This window comes from Salmo salar, chromosome 01, assembly GCF_965601325.2.
Source record: "Salmo salar chromosome 01, fSalSal1, whole genome shotgun sequence".
Lineage (NCBI taxonomy): Eukaryota > Metazoa > Chordata > Actinopteri > Salmoniformes > Salmonidae > Salmo > Salmo salar.
Genome location: NC_138291.1, coordinates 6815182 through 6831118, shown reverse-complemented (window position 1 = coordinate 6831118; position 15937 = coordinate 6815182). Strand labels below are relative to the sequence as shown.

The window sequence follows — 15937 nt, the reverse complement described above, 5'->3', positions numbered from 1 at the left end:
CCGTAGACACTGGGCGTAGGTTACCGCAGCGTAGACACTGGGGGTAGGTTACCGTAGACACTGGGGTTAGGTTACCGTAGACACTGGGGGTAGGTTACCGTAGAAACTGGGGGTAGGTTACCGCAGCGTAGACACTGGGGTAGGTTACCGTAGACACTGGGGGTAGGTTACCGTAGAAACTGGGGGTGGGTTACCGTAGACACTGGGGGTAGGTTACCGTAGACTCTGGGGGTAGGTTACCGTAGACACTGTGGGTAGGTTACCGTAAACACTGGGGGTAGGTTACCGTAGACACTGGGGGTAGGTTACCGTAGACACTGGGGGTAGGTTACCGTAGACACTGGCGATAGGTTACCGTAGACACTGGGGGTAGGTTACCGTAGACACTGGGGGTAGGTTACCGTAGACACTGGGGGTAGGTTACCGTAGACACTGGGGGTAGGTTACCGCAGCGTACACACTGGGGGTAGGTTACCGTTGGCAGTGGGGGTAGGTTACCGTAGACACTGGGGGTAGGTTACCGTAGACACTGGGGGTAGGTTACCGTAGACACTGGGGGTAGGTTACCGTAGACACTGGGGGTAGGTTACCGTAGCGTAGACACTGGGGGTAGGTTACCGCAGCGTAGACACTGGGGGTAGGTTACCGCAGCGTAGACACTGGGGGTAGGTTACCGTAGACACTGGGGGTAGGTTACCGCAGCGTAGACACTGGGGGTAGGTTACCGTAGACACTGGGGGTAGGTTACCGTAGACACTGGGGGTAGGTTACCGCAGCATAGACACTGGGGGTAGGTTACCGTAGACACTGGGGGTAGGTTACCGTAGACACTGGGGGTAGGTTACCGTAGCGTAGACACTGGGGGTAGGTTACCGTAGACACTGGGGGTAGGTTACCGTTGCGTAGACACTGGGGGTAGGTTACCGTAGACACTGGGGGTAGGTTACCGTAGACACTGGGGGTAGGTTACCGTAGCGTAGACACTGGGGGTAGGTTACCGTAGACACTGGGGGTAGGTTACCGTAGACACTGGGGGTAGGTTACCGTAGACACTGGGGGTAGGTTACCGTAGCGTAGACACTGGGGGTAGGTTACCGTAGACACTGGGGGTAGGTTACCGTAGAAACTGGGGTTAGGTTACCGTAGACACTGGGCGTAGGTTACCGCAGCGTAGACACTGGGGGTAGGTTACCGTAGACACTGGGGTTAGGTTACCGTAGACACTGGGGGTAGGTTACCGTAGAAACTGGGGGTAGGTTACCGCAGCGTAGACACTGGGGTAGGTTACCGTAGACACTGGGGGTAGGTTACCGTAGACACTGGGGGTAGGTTACCGTAGCGTAGACACTGGGGGTAGGTTACCGCAGCGTAGACACTGGGGGTAGGTTACCGCAGCGTAGACACTGGGGGTAGGTTACCGTAGACACTGGGGGTAGGTTACCGCAGCGTAGACACTGGGGGTAGGTTACCGTAGACACTGGGGGTAGTTTACCGTAGACACTGGGGGTAGGTTACCGCAGCATAGACACTGGGGGTAGGTTACCGTAGACACTGGGGGTAGGTTACCGTAGACACTGGGGGTAGGTTACCGTAGCGTAGACACTGGGGGTAGGTTACCGTAGACACTGGGGGTAGGTTACCGTCGCGTAGACACTGGGGGTAGGTTACCGTAGACACTGGGGGTAGGTTACCGTAGACACTGGGGGTAGGTTACCGTAGCGTAGACACTGGGGGTAGGTTACCGTAGACACTGGGGGTAGGTTACTGTAGTGTAGACACTGGGGGTAGGTTACCGTAGACACTGGGGGTAGGTTACCGTAGACACTGGGGGTAGGTTACCGTAGACACTGGGGGTAGGTTACCGTAGACACTGGGGTAGGTTACCGTAGACACTGGGGGTAGGTTACCGTAGTGTAGACACTGGGGGTAGGTTACCGTAGACACTGGGGGTAGGTTACCGTAGACACTGGGGGTAGGTTACCGTAGACACTGGGGGTAGGTTACCGTAGCGTAGACACTGGGGGTAGGTTACCGTAGACACTGGGGGTAGGTTACCGTAGAAACTGGGGTTAGGTTACCGTAGACACTGGGGGTAGGTTACTGTAGCGTAGACACTGGGGGTAGGTTACCGTAGACACTGGGGGTAGGTTACCGTAGAAACTGGGGGTAGGTTACCGTAGACACTGGGGGTAGGTTACTGTAGCGTAGACACTGGGGGTAGGTTACCGTAGACACTGGGGGTAGGTTACCGTAGACAATGGGGGTAGGTTACCGTAGACACTGGGGGTAGGTTACCGTAGACACTGGGGGTAGGTTACCGTAGTGTAGACACTGGGGTAGGTTACCGTAGACACTGAGGGTAGGTTACCGTAGACACTGGGGGTAGATTACCGTAGACACTGGGGGTAGGTTACCGTAGACACTGGGCGTAGGTTACCGTAGACACTGGGGGTAGGTTACCGTAGCGTACACACTGGGGGTAGGTTACCGTAGACACTGGGGGTAGGTTACTGTAGCGTAGACACTGGGGGTAGGTTACTGTAGCGTAGACACTGGGGTAGCTTACCGTAGACACTAGGGGTAGGTTACCGTAGACACTGGTGGTAGGTTACCGTAGACACTGGGGGTAGGTTACCGTAGACACTGGCGGTAGGTTACCGTAGACACTGGTGGTAGGTTACCGTAGACACTGGGGGTAGGTTACCGTAGACACTGGGGGTAGGTTACCGTAGACACTGGGGGTAGGTTACCGTAGACACTGGGGTAGGTTACCGTAGACACTGGGGGTAGGTTACCGTAGACACTGGGGGTAGGTTACCGTAGACACTGGGGGTAGGTTACCGTAGCGTAGACACTGGGGGTAGGTTACCGTAGACACTGGCGGGAGGTTACCGTAGACACTGGGGGTAGGTTACCGTAGACACTGGCGGTAGGTTACCGTAGACACTGGCGGTAGGTTACCAGTGGGTAGGTTACCGTAGACACTGGGGGTAGGTTACCGTAGACACTGGGGGTAGGTTACCGTAGACACTGGGGGTAGGTTACCGTAGACACTGGCGGTAGGTTACCGTAGACACTGGGGGTAGGTTACCGTAGACAATGGTGGTAGGTTACCGTAGACACTGGGGGTAGGTTACCGTAGACACTGGGGGTAGGTTACCGTAGACACTGGGGGTAGGTTACCGTAGCGTAGACACTGGGGGTAGGTTACCGTAGACACTGGGGGTAGGTTACCGTAGACACTGGGGGTAGGTTACTGTAGACACTGGGGGTAGGTTACCGTAGCGTAGACACTGGGGGTAGGTTACCGTAGACACTGGGGGTAGGTTACCGTAGCGTAGACACTGGGGGTAGGTTACCGTAGACACTGGGGGTAGGTTACCGTAGACACTGGGGGTAGGTTACCGTAGCGTAGACACTGGGGGTAGGTTACCGTAGACACTGGGGGTAGGTTACCGTAGACACTGGGGGTAGGTTACCGTAGACACTGGGGGTAGGTTACCGTAGTGTAGACACTGGGGTAGGTTACCGTAGACACTGGGGGTAGGTTACCGTAGACACTGGGGGTAGGTTACCGTAGACACTGGGGGTAGGTTAACGTAGACACTGGGCGTAGGTTACCGTAGACACTGGGGGTAGGTTACCGTAGCGTACACACTGGGGGTAGGTTACCGTAGACACTGGGGGTAGGTTACTGTAGCGTAGACACTGGGGGTAGGTTACTGTAGCGTAGACACTGGGGTAGCTTACCGTAGACACTGGGGGTAGGTTACCGTAGACACTGGTGGTAGGTTACCGTAGACACTGGGGGTAGGTTACCGTAGACACTGGCGGTAGGTTACCGTAGACACTGGTGGTAGGTTACCGTAGACACTGGGGGTAGGTTACCGTAGACACTGGGGGTAGGTTACCGTAGACACTGGGGGTAGGTTACCGTAGACACTGGGGGTCGGTTACCGTAGACACTGGGGTAGGTTACCGTAGACACTGGGGGTAGGTTACCGTAGACACTGGGGGTAGGTTACCGTAGACACTGGGGGTAGGTTACCGTAGACACTGGGGGTAGGTTACCGTAGCGTAGACACTGGGGGTAGGTTACCGTAGACACTGGCGGTAGGTTACCGTAGACACTGGGGGTAGGTTACCGTAGACACTGGCGGTAGGTTACCGTAGACACTGGCGGTAGGTTACCGTAGACACTGGGGGTAGGTTACCGTAGACACTGGGGGTAGGTTACCGTAGACACTGGGGGTAGGTTACCGTAGACACTGGCGGTAGGTTACCGTTACCGTAGACACTGGGGGTAGGTTACCGTAGACACTGGTGGTAGGTTACCGTAGACACTGGGGGTAGGTTACCGTAGACACTGGGGGTAGGTTACCGTAGACACTGGGGGTAGGTTACCGTAGCGTAGACACTGGGGGTAGGTTACCGTAGACACTGGGGGTAGGTTACCGTAGAAACTGGGGGTTGGTTACCGTAGACACTGGGGGTAGGTTACCGTAGGCACTGGGGGTAGGTTACCGTAGACACTGGGGGTAGGTTACCGTAGACACTGGGGGTAGGTTACCGTAGACACTGGGGGTAGGTTACCGTAGAAACTGGGGGTAGGTTACCGTAGACACTGGGGGTAGGTTACCGTAGACACTGGGGGTAGGTTACCGTAGACACTGGGGGTAGGTTACCATAGACACTGGGGGTAGGTTACCGTAGCGTAGACACTGGGGGTAGGTTACCGTAGCGTAGACACTGGGGGTAGGTTACCGTAGACACTGGGGGTAGGTTACCGTAGCGTAGACACTGGGGGTAGGTTACCGTAGACACTGGGGGTAGGTTACCGTAGCGTAGACACTGGGGGTAGGTTACCGTAGACACTGGGGGTAGGTTACCGTAGACACTGGGGGTAGGTTGCCATAGACACTGGGGGTTGGTTACCGTAGACACTGCGGGTAGGTTACCGTAGACACTGGGGGTAGGTTACCGTAGAAACTGGGGGCAGGTTACCGTAGACACTGGGGGTAGGTTACCGTAGACACTGGGGGTAGGTTACCGTAGACACTGGGGGTAGGTTACTGTAGACACTGGGGGTAGGTTACCGCAGCATAGACACGGGGTAGGTTACCGTAGACACTGGGGGTAGGTTACCGTAGCGTAGACACTGGGGGTAGGTTACCGTAGACACTGGGGGTAGGTTACCGTAGCGTAGACACTGGGGGTAGGTTACCGTAGACACTGGGGGTAGGTTACCGTAGACACTGGGGGTAGGTTACTGTAGCGTAGACACTGGGGGTAGGTTACCGTAGACACTGGGGGTAGGTTACCGTAGAAACTGGGGGTAGGTTACCGTAGACACTGGGGGTAGGTTACTGTAGCGTAGACACTGGGGGTAGGTTACCGTAGACACTGGGGGTAGGTTACCGTAGACAATGGGGGTAGGTTACCGTAGACACTGGGGGTAGGTTACCGTAGACACTGGGGGTAGGTTACCGTAGTGTAGACACTGGGGTAGGTTACCGTAGACACTGAGGGTAGGTTACCGTAGACACTGGGGGTAGATTACCGTAGACACTGGGGGTAGGTTACCGTAGACACTGGGCGTAGGTTACCGTAGACACTGGGGGTAGGTTACCGTAGCGTACACACTGGGGGTAGGTTACCGTAGACACTGGGGGTAGGTTACTGTAGCGTAGACACTGGGGGTAGGTTACTGTAGCGTAGACACTGGGGTAGCTTACCGTAGACACTAGGGGTAGGTTACCGTAGACACTGGTGGTAGGTTACCGTAGACACTGGGGGTAGGTTACCGTAGACACTGGCGGTAGGTTACCGTAGACACTGGTGGTAGGTTACCGTAGACACTGGGGGTAGGTTACCGTAGACACTGGGGGTAGGTTACCGTAGACACTGGGGGTAGGTTACCGTAGACACTGGGGTAGGTTACCGTAGACACTGGGGGTAGGTTACCGTAGACACTGGGGGTAGGTTACCGTAGACACTGGGGGTAGGTTACCGTAGCGTAGACACTGGGGGTAGGTTACCGTAGACACTGGCGGTAGGTTACCGTAGACACTGGGGGTAGGTTACCGTAGACACTGGCGGTAGGTTACCGTAGACACTGGCGGTAGGTTACCGTAGACACTGGGGGTAGGTTACCGTAGACACTGGGGGTAGGTTACCGTAGACACTGGGGGTAGGTTACCGTAGACACTGGGGGTAGGTTACCGTAGACACTGGCGGTAGGTTACCGTAGACACTGGGGGTAGGTTACCGTAGACAATGGTGGTAGGTTACCGTAGACACTGGGGGTAGGTTACCGTAGACACTGGGGGTAGATTACCGTAGACACTGGGGGTAGGTTACCGTAGCGTAGACACTGGGGGTAGGTTACCGTAGACACTGGGGGTAGGTTACCGTAGACACTGGGGGTAGGTTACTGTAGACACTGGGGGTAGGTTACCGTAGCGTAGACACTGGGGGTAGGTTACCGTAGACACTGGGGGTAGGTTACCGTAGCGTAGACACTGGGGGTAGGTTACCGTAGACACTGGGGGTAGGTTACCGTAGACACTGGGGGTAGGTTACCGTAGCGTAGACACTGGGGGTAGGTTACCGTAGACACTGGGGGTAGGTTACCGTAGACACTGGGGGTAGGTTACCGTAGACACTGGGGGTAGGTTACCGTAGTGTAGACACTGGGGTAGGTTACCGTAGACACTGGGGGTAGGTTACCGTAGACACTGGGGGTAGGTTACCGTAGACACTGGGGGTAGGTTAACGTAGACACTGGGCGTAGGTTACCGTAGACACTGGGGGTAGGTTACCGTAGCGTACACACTGGGGGTAGGTTACCGTAGACACTGGGGGTAGGTTACTGTAGCGTAGACACTGGGGGTAGGTTACTGTAGCGTAGACACTGGGGTAGCTTACCGTAGACACTGGGGGTAGGTTACCGTAGACACTGGTGGTAGGTTACCGTAGACACTGGGGGTAGGTTACCGTAGACACTGGCGGTAGGTTACCGTAGACACTGGTGGTAGGTTACCGTAGACACTGGGGGTAGGTTACCGTAGACACTGGGGGTAGGTTACCGTAGACACTGGGGGTAGGTTACCGTAGACACTGGGGGTAGGTTACCGTAGACACTGGGGTAGGTTACCGTAGACACTGGGGGTAGGTTACCGTAGACACTGGGGGTAGGTTACCGTAGACACTGGGGGTAGGTTACCGTAGACACTGGGGGTAGGTTACCGTAGCGTAGACACTGGGGGTAGGTTACCGTAGACACTGGCGGTAGGTTACCGTAGACACTGGGGGTAGGTTACCGTAGACACTGGCGGTAGGTTACCGTAGACACTGGCGGTAGGTTACCGTAGACACTGGGGGTAGGTTACCGTAGACACTGGGGGTAGGTTACCGTAGACACTGGGGGTAGGTTACCGTAGACACTGGGGGTAGGTTACCGTAGACACTGGCGGTAGGTTACCGTTACCGTAGACACTGGGGGTAGGTTACCGTAGACACTGGTGGTAGGTTACCGTAGACACTGGGGGTAGGTTACCGTAGACACTGGGGGTAGGTTACCGTAGACACTGGGGGTAGGTTACCGTAGCGTAGACACTGGGGGTAGGTTACCGTAGACACTGGGGGTAGGTTACCGTAGAAACTGGGGGTTGGTTACCGTAGACACTGGGGGTAGGTTACCGTAGGCACTGGGGGTAGGTTACCGTAGACACTGGGGGTAGGTTACCGTAGACACTGGGGGTAGGTTACCGTAGACACTGGGGGTAGGTTACCGTAGACACTGGGGGTAGGTTACCGTAGAAACTGGGGGTAGGTTACCGTAGACACTGGGGGTAGGTTACCGTAGACACTGGGGGTAGGTTACCGTAGACACTGGGGGTAGGTTACCATAGACACTGGAGGTAGGTTACCATAGCGTAGACACTGGGGGTAGGTTACCGTAGACACTGGGGGTAGGTTACCGTAGAAACTGGGGGTAGGTTACCGTAGACACTGGGGGTAGGTTACCGTAGAAACTGGGGGTAAGTTACCGTAGAAACTGGGGGTAGGTTACCATAGACACTGGGGGTAGGTTACCGTAGACACTGGGGGTAGGTTACCGTAGAAACTGGGGGTAAGTTACCGTAGAAACTGGGGGTAGGTTACCGTAGACACTGGGGGTAGGTTACCATAGACACTGGGGGTAGGTTACCGTAGCGTAGACACTGGGGGTAGGTTACCGTAGCGTAGACACTGGGGGTAGGTTACCGTAGACACTGGGGGTAGGTTACCGTAGCGTAGACACTGGGGGTAGGTTACCGTAGACACTGGGGGTAGGTTACCGTAGCGTAGACACTGGGGGTAGGTTACCGTAGACACTGGGGGTAGGTTACCGTAGACACTGGGGGTAGGTTGCCATAGACACTGGGGGTTGGTTACCGTAGACACTGCGGGTAGGTTACCGTAGACACTGGGGGTAGGTTACCGTAGAAACTGGGGGCAGGTTACCGTAGACACTGGGGGTAGGTTACCGTAGACACTGGGGGTAGGTTACCGTAGACACTGGGGGTAGGTTACTGTAGACACTGGGTGTAGGTTACCGCAGCATAGACACGGGGTAGGTTACCGTAGACACTGGGGGTAGGTTACCGTAGCGTAGACACTGGGGGTAGGTTACCGTAGACACTGGGGGTAGGTTACCGTAGCGTAGACACTGGGGGTAGGTTACCGTAGACACTGGGGGTAGGTTACCGTAGACACTGGGGGTAGGTTACCGTAGCGTAGACACTGGGGGTAGGTTACCGTAGACACTGGGGGTAGGTTACCGTAGACACTGGGGGTAGGTTACCGTAGACACTGGGGGTAGGTTACCGTAGACACTGGGGGTAGGTTACCGTAGTGTAGACACTGGGGTAGGTTACCGTAGACACTGGGGGTAGGTTACCGTAGACACTGGGGGTAGGTTACCGTAGACACTGGGGGTAGGATACCGTAGCGTACACACTGGGGGTAGGTTACCGTAGACACTGGGGGTAGGTTACTGTAGCGTAGACACTGGGGTAGCTTACCGTAGACACTGGGGTAGGTTACCGTAGACACTGGTGGTAGGTTACCGTAGACACTGGGGGTAGGTTACCGTAGACACTGGCGGTAGGTTACCGTAGACACTGGTGGTAGGTTACCGTAGACACTGGGGGTAGGTTACCGTAGACACTGGGGGCAGGTTACCGTAGACACTGGGGGTAGGTTACCGTAGACACTGGGGGTAGGTTACCGTAGACACTGGGGGTAGGTTACCGTAGACACTGGGGGTAGGTTACCGTAGACACTGGGGGTAGGTTACCGTAGAAACTGTGGGTAAGTTACCGTAGAAACTGGGGGTAGGTTACCGTAGACACTGGGGGTAGGTTACCGTAGACACTGGGGGTAGGTTACCGTAGCGTAGACACTGGGGGTAGGTTACCGTAGCGTAGACACTGGGGGTAGGTTACCGTAGCGTAGACACTGGGGGTAGGTTACTGTAGACACTGGGGGTAGGTTACCGTAGACACTGGGGGTAGGTTACCGTAGACACTGGGGGTAGGTTACCGTAGACACTGGGGATAGGTTACCGTAGACACTGGGGGTAGGTTACCGTAGACACTGGGGGTAGGTTACCGTAGCGTAGACACTGGGGGTAGGTTACCGTAGACACTGGCGGTAGGTTACCGTAGACACTGGGGGTAGGTTACCGTAGACACTGGCGGTAGGTTACCGTAGACACTGGCGGTAGGTTACCGTAGACACTGGGGGTAGGTTACCGTAGACACTGGGGGTAGGTTACCGTAGACACTGGGGGTAGGTTACCGTAGACACTGGCGGTAGGTTACCGTTACCGTAGACACTGGGGGTAGGTTACCGTAGACACTGGTGGTAGGTTACCGTAGACACTGGGGGTAGGTTACCGTAGACACTGGGGGTAGGTTACCGTAGCGTAGACACTGGGGGCAGGTTACCGTAGAAACTGGGGGTAGGTTACCGTAGACACTGGGGGTAGGTTACCGTAGACACTGGGGGTAGGTTACCGTAGACACTGGAGGTAGGTTACCATAGCGTAGACACTGGGGGTAGGTTACCGTAGACACTGGGGGTAGGTTACCGTAGAAACTGGGGGTAGGTTACCGTAGACACTGGGGGTAGGTTACCGTAGAAACTGGGGGTAAGTTACCGTAGAAACTGGGGGTAGGTTACCATAGACACTGGGGGTAGGTTACCGTAGACACTGGGGGTAGGTTACCGTAGAAACTGGGGGTAAGTTACCGTAGAAACTGGGGGTAGGTTACCGTAGACACTGGGGGTAGGTTACCATAGACACTGGGGGTAGGTTACCGTAGCGTAGACACTGGGGGTAGGTTACCGTAGCGTAGACACTGGGGGTAGGTTACCGTAGACACTGGGGGTAGTTTACCGTAGCGTAGACACTGGGGGTAGGTTACCGTAGACACTGGGGGTAGGTTACCGTAGCGTAGACACTGGGGGTAGGTTACTGTAGACACTGGGGGTAGGTTACCGTAGACACTGGGGGTAGGTTGCCGTAGACACTGGGGGTTGGTTACCGTAGACACTGCGGGTAGGTTACCGTAGACACTGAGGGTAGGTTACCGTAGAAACTGGGGGCAGGTTACCGTAGACACTGGGGGTAGGTTACCGTAGACACTGGGGGTAGGTTACCGTAGACACTGGGGGTAGGTTACTGTAGACACTGGGGGTAGGTTACCGCAGCATAGACACGGGGTAGGTTACCGTAGACACTGGGGGTAGGTTACCGTAGCGTAGACACTGGGGGTAGGTTACCGTAGACACTGGGGGTAGGTTACCGTAGACACTGGGGGTAGGTTACCGTAGCGTAGACACTGGGGGTAGGTTACCGTAGACACTGGGGGTAGGTTACCGTAGACACTGGGGGTAGGTTACCGTAGACACTGGGGGTAGGTTACCGTAGACACTGGGGGTAGGTTACCGTAGACACTGGGGGTAGGTTACCGTAGTGTAGACACTGGGGTAGGTTACCGTAGACACTGGGGGTAGGTTACCGTAGACACTGGGGGTAGGTTACCGTAGACACTGGGGGTAGGTTACCGTAGACACTGGGGGTAGGATACCGTAGCGTACACACTGGGGATAGGTTACCGTAGACACTGGGGGTAGGTTACTGTAGCGTAGACACTGGGGTAGCTTACCGTAGACACTGGGGTAGGTTACCGTAGACACTGGTGGTAGGTTACCGTAGACACTGGGGGTAGGTTACTGTAGACACTGGCGGTAGGTTACCGTAGACACTGGTGGTAGGTTACCGTAGACACTGGGGGTAGGTTACCGTAGACACTGGGGGCAGGTTACCGTAGACACTGGGGGTAGGTTACCGTAGACACTGGGGGTAGGTTACCGTAGACACTGGGGGTAGGTTACCGTAGACACTGGGGGTAGGTTACCGTAGACACTGGGGGTAGGTTACCGTAGAAACTGTAGGTAAGTTACCGTAGAAACTGGGGGTAGGTTACCGTAGACACTGGGGGTAGGTTACCGTAGCGTAGACACTGGGGGTAGGTTACCGTAGACACTGGGGGTAGGTTACCGTAGACACTGGGGGTAGGTTACCGTAGCGTAGACACTGGGGGTAGGTTACCGTAGACACTGGGGGTAGGTTACCGTAGACACTGGGGGTAGGTTACCGTAGACACTGGGGGTAGGTTACCGTAGACACTGGGGGTAGGTTACCGTAGACACTGGGGGTAGGTTACCGTAGTGTAGACACTGGGGTAGGTTACCGTAGACACTGGGGGTAGGTTACCGTAGACACTGGGGGTAGGTTACCGTAGACACTGGGGGTAGGTTACCGTAGACACTGGGGGTAGGATACCGTAGCGTACACACTGGGGATAGGTTACCGTAGACACTGGGGGTAGGTTACTGTAGCGTAGACACTGGGGTAGCTTACCGTAGACACTGGGGTAGGTTACCGTAGACACTGGTGGTAGGTTACCGTAGACACTGGGGGTAGGTTACTGTAGACACTGGCGGTAGGTTACCGTAGACACTGGTGGTAGGTTACCGTAGACACTGGGGGTAGGTTACCGTAGACACTGGGGGCAGGTTACCGTAGACACTGGGGGTAGGTTACCGTAGACACTGGGGGTAGGTTACCGTAGACACTGGGGGTAGGTTACCGTAGACACTGGGGGTAGGTTACCGTAGACACTGGGGGTAGGTTACCGTAGAAACTGTAGGTAAGTTACCGTAGAAACTGGGGGTAGGTTACCGTAGACACTGGGGGTAGGTTACCATAGACACTGGGGGTAGGTTACCGTAGCGTAGACACTGGGGGTAGGTTACCGTAGCGTAGACACTGGGGGTAGGTTACCGTAGCGTAGACACTGGGGGTAGGTTACTGTAGACACTGGGGGTAGGTTACCGTAGACACTGGGGGTAGGTTACCGTAGACACTGGGGGTAGGTTACCGTAGACACTGGGGATAGGTTACCGTAGACACTGGGGGTAGGTTACTGTAGACACTGGGGGTAGGTTACTGTAGCGTAGACACTGGGGGTAGGTTACCGTAGCGTAGACACTGGGGGTAGGTTACCGTAGCGTAGACACTGGGGGTAGGTTACCGTAGCGTAGAAACTGGGGGTAGGTTACCGTAGACACTGGGGGTAGGTTACCGTAGACACTGGGGGTAGGTTACCGTAGACACTGGGGGCAGGTTACCGTAGACACTGGGGGCAGGTTACCGTAGACACTGGGGGTAGGTTACCGTAGACACTGGGGGTAGGTTACCGTACGTCTCTGTTAGCTCCCTACTCCTCCTCTTGGCCCTAATTACATTTTAGTCATTTAGCAGACGCTCTTATCCAGAGCGACTTACAGTAGTGAATGCATACATTTTCATACATTTTATTTCATGCATTTTTGTTGTTGTTGTAGATGTGTAATATGGAAGTTGTGGTGGAATCCTCAGCGGTACCCTGCTTCTACTGTACCTGTCCAGCCTGTTCAGATTTACAACAAAGGGTTTAGGAGGGATGGTGGAGCAGATTGGGACCAGCTGACTGGTTGTATGTTTCTGCTGTTGCTCCAGGGGATTGGAGCTCTCTTTCCAGGAGACCTGAATAGGATACGCAGGATGTCTCTGATCGAGGAGGACGGGGGCAAGAGGGTCAACATAGCCCATCTGTGCATTGTGGGATCTCACGCCGTCAACGGAGTTGCAGAGATACACTCCAACATCATCAAGAATGATGTGTAAGATGGGTCTTGTCTAGGTTGTGTTCCGTAGGCACAAAACGGACGAAAACACTGAAACTGACTTTGAAGTTCTGTCTGGAATTATCCAATCAGAAACGCTTGTTTTTGTTTTACATTGCAAACCACTTTGAACAGTTTTTCTACGGTGTGCCCGATTGAACACGGCCCTGTCTTCACTCTTCTCTCTCTCTCCAATAACTCTTTTTAGATTCTAGAAAATATTTCCTTTTGTTTTGAAAGGTTCCGAGACTTCAACGAATTAGAACCGGATAAATTCCAGAACAAGACCAATGGCATCACTCCTAGGCGCTGGCTTCTCCTCTGTAACCCGGGATTGGCTGAGCTAATCGCTGAGGTTTAATTGGCATCTTTATTGACTATTGTCTTTCTTTGACAAGGCCATTGGGGAGGGATATGTGAAAGACCTCAGTCAGTTACAGAAGCTCAATGAGCTGGTCAACGATGATGCCTTCATTAGAGATGTCTCTAATGTCAAGCAGGTAAGACTTACCACATCAACCTCCCCCTTAATTAGCAACAGTTCATAACATGAAACAGATCATATTTGTGAGTTCTACTCGTTATATTTACAATTATATTGGCATAAAATGATCCCTATATATATCCGAATATTGTTTGCAACATTACATTTTGTTCCTTGGTACACAAGGCATGTTGGCGCATGGATTTTTGTTCACAATTTAAAGACACAATTCAACCGCATAAGTGGTTATACTGCATATAAAGTCCTCAAGAATAACACAAGAAAGCTTTTACAAATCATTTCCATTGTGGTCTATGCGTTTCTGTGCACAGGACAACAAGGTGAAGTTTTCCCAGTACCTGGAGAAAGAGTACAAGGTGAACATCAACCCGTCCTCCATGTTCGACGTCCACGTGAAGAGGATTCACGAGTACAAGCGCCTGCTCCTCAACTGCCTTCACATCGTCACCATGTACAACCGTACGTCATTCAGAAGTTCCTTACCGAGGGACACCCTATCCCCTATCCAGACCACAGCACCCTATCCCCTATACAGACCACAGCACCCTATCCCCTATCCAGACCACAGCACCCTATCCCCTATCCAGACCACAGCACCCTATCCCCTATACAGACCACAGCACCCTATCCCCTATCCAGGCCACAGCACCCTATCCCCTATCCAGACCACAGCACCCTATCCCCTATACAGACCACAGCACCCTATCCCCTATCCAGACCACAGCACCCTATCCCCTATACAGACCACAGCACCCTATCCCCTATACAGACCACAGCACCCTATACAGACCACAGCACCCTATCCCCTATACAGGCCACAGCGCCCTATCCCCTATACAGACCACAGCACCCTATCCCCTATACAGACCACAGCACCCTATCCCCTATACAGGCCACAGCACCCTATACAGGCCACAGCACCCTATCCCCTATACAGACCACAGCACCCTATCCCCTATACAGACCACAGCACCCTATCCCCTATACAGACCACAACACCCTATCCCCTATACAGACCACAGCACCCTATACAGACCACAGCACCCTACACTGAGTGTACAAAACATTAGGAACACCTTCATAATATTGCTTTGCACCCCCCCCCCCCTTGCGCCCTCAGAACAGCCTCAGTTCGTCGGGGAATGGACTCTGTAAGGTGTGGAAAGCATTCCACAGTGCTTTCAATGCTTTCCACAGTTGTGTCAAGTTGGCTGGATCTCCTTTGGGTGGTGGACTGTTGCAGATGCACGCAGGAAACTGTTGAGCTGAAAAACCCAGCAGCATTGCAGTTCTTTAATTCATTAATTCATTTTTATACAGACCACAGCACCCTATACACCCTATACAGCACCCTATCTCCCCAATCGAAATTATATATATATACATGAGACAAGATCAATTATATATATATATATTTATTTTTTTCTCCCCAATTTCGATCTTGTCTCATCGCTGCAACTCCCCAACGGGCTCCTCCGAAACATGGCCCACCAAACCGCGCACCTTAACACCCGCCCGCTTAACACCCGCCTGCTTAACCCAGAAGCCAGCCGCACCAATGTGTTGGAGGAAACACCGTTCAACTGACGCCCTATGGGACTCCCGATCATGGCCGGTTGTGATACAGCCCGGGATCGAACCCGGGTCTGTAGTGACGCCTCTAGCACTACGATGCAATTCTTGACATAAACCGGTGCGTCTGGAACCTACTACTATACTCCGTTCAAAGGCACTTACATGTCTACACTGATTGAAGTGGATTTAACGAGTGACATCAACAAGGGATCATAGCTTTCACCTGGATTCACCTTGATTATAGAATGACATCTGCTTATAAATTATTTGTGAAGCTTCTATGTAGGCCTTATAAAGGCTTATGAAGGCTTCATTAAGTATTTATAATATGTAATACCTTGTTTAAAGTGTGAACAAGTAATATAATATATATATTTTTTTGAAGGCATCAAGAAGAACCCAAAAGCACCTTTTGTTCCCCGGACTGTGATCATTGGTGGCAAGGTATGTATGTGAGTCACTCAACTCAAAACCCATTACATGAATAGCCTAGGACTCTTTCTCAATGAGTCTTCCCATGATTCCCCACGTACTCTCCCCTCTCGTCCTTTTCAAATGAATTGGAGGACTAGG

General features: G+C 53.7%; 1 protein-coding gene across 4 annotated transcripts in view; it reads left to right on the top strand.

Moving 5' to 3' along the window:
* pygl (phosphorylase, glycogen, liver) overlaps positions 1-15937 on the top strand; it is a 109066-nt gene that overhangs the window by 69805 nt on the left and 23324 nt on the right. For all 4 annotated transcript variants that reach the window (XM_045709887.2, XM_045709846.2, XM_045709822.2 and 1 more), the window contains 5 exons: positions 13118-13281; positions 13525-13639; positions 13683-13784; positions 14101-14248; positions 15750-15808. In XM_045709887.2, the coding sequence (XP_045565843.2) occupies positions 13118-13281; positions 13525-13639; positions 13683-13784; positions 14101-14248; positions 15750-15808 (588 nt within the window). The remainder of the gene's footprint in view (positions 1-13117; positions 13282-13524; positions 13640-13682; positions 13785-14100; positions 14249-15749; positions 15809-15937) is intronic.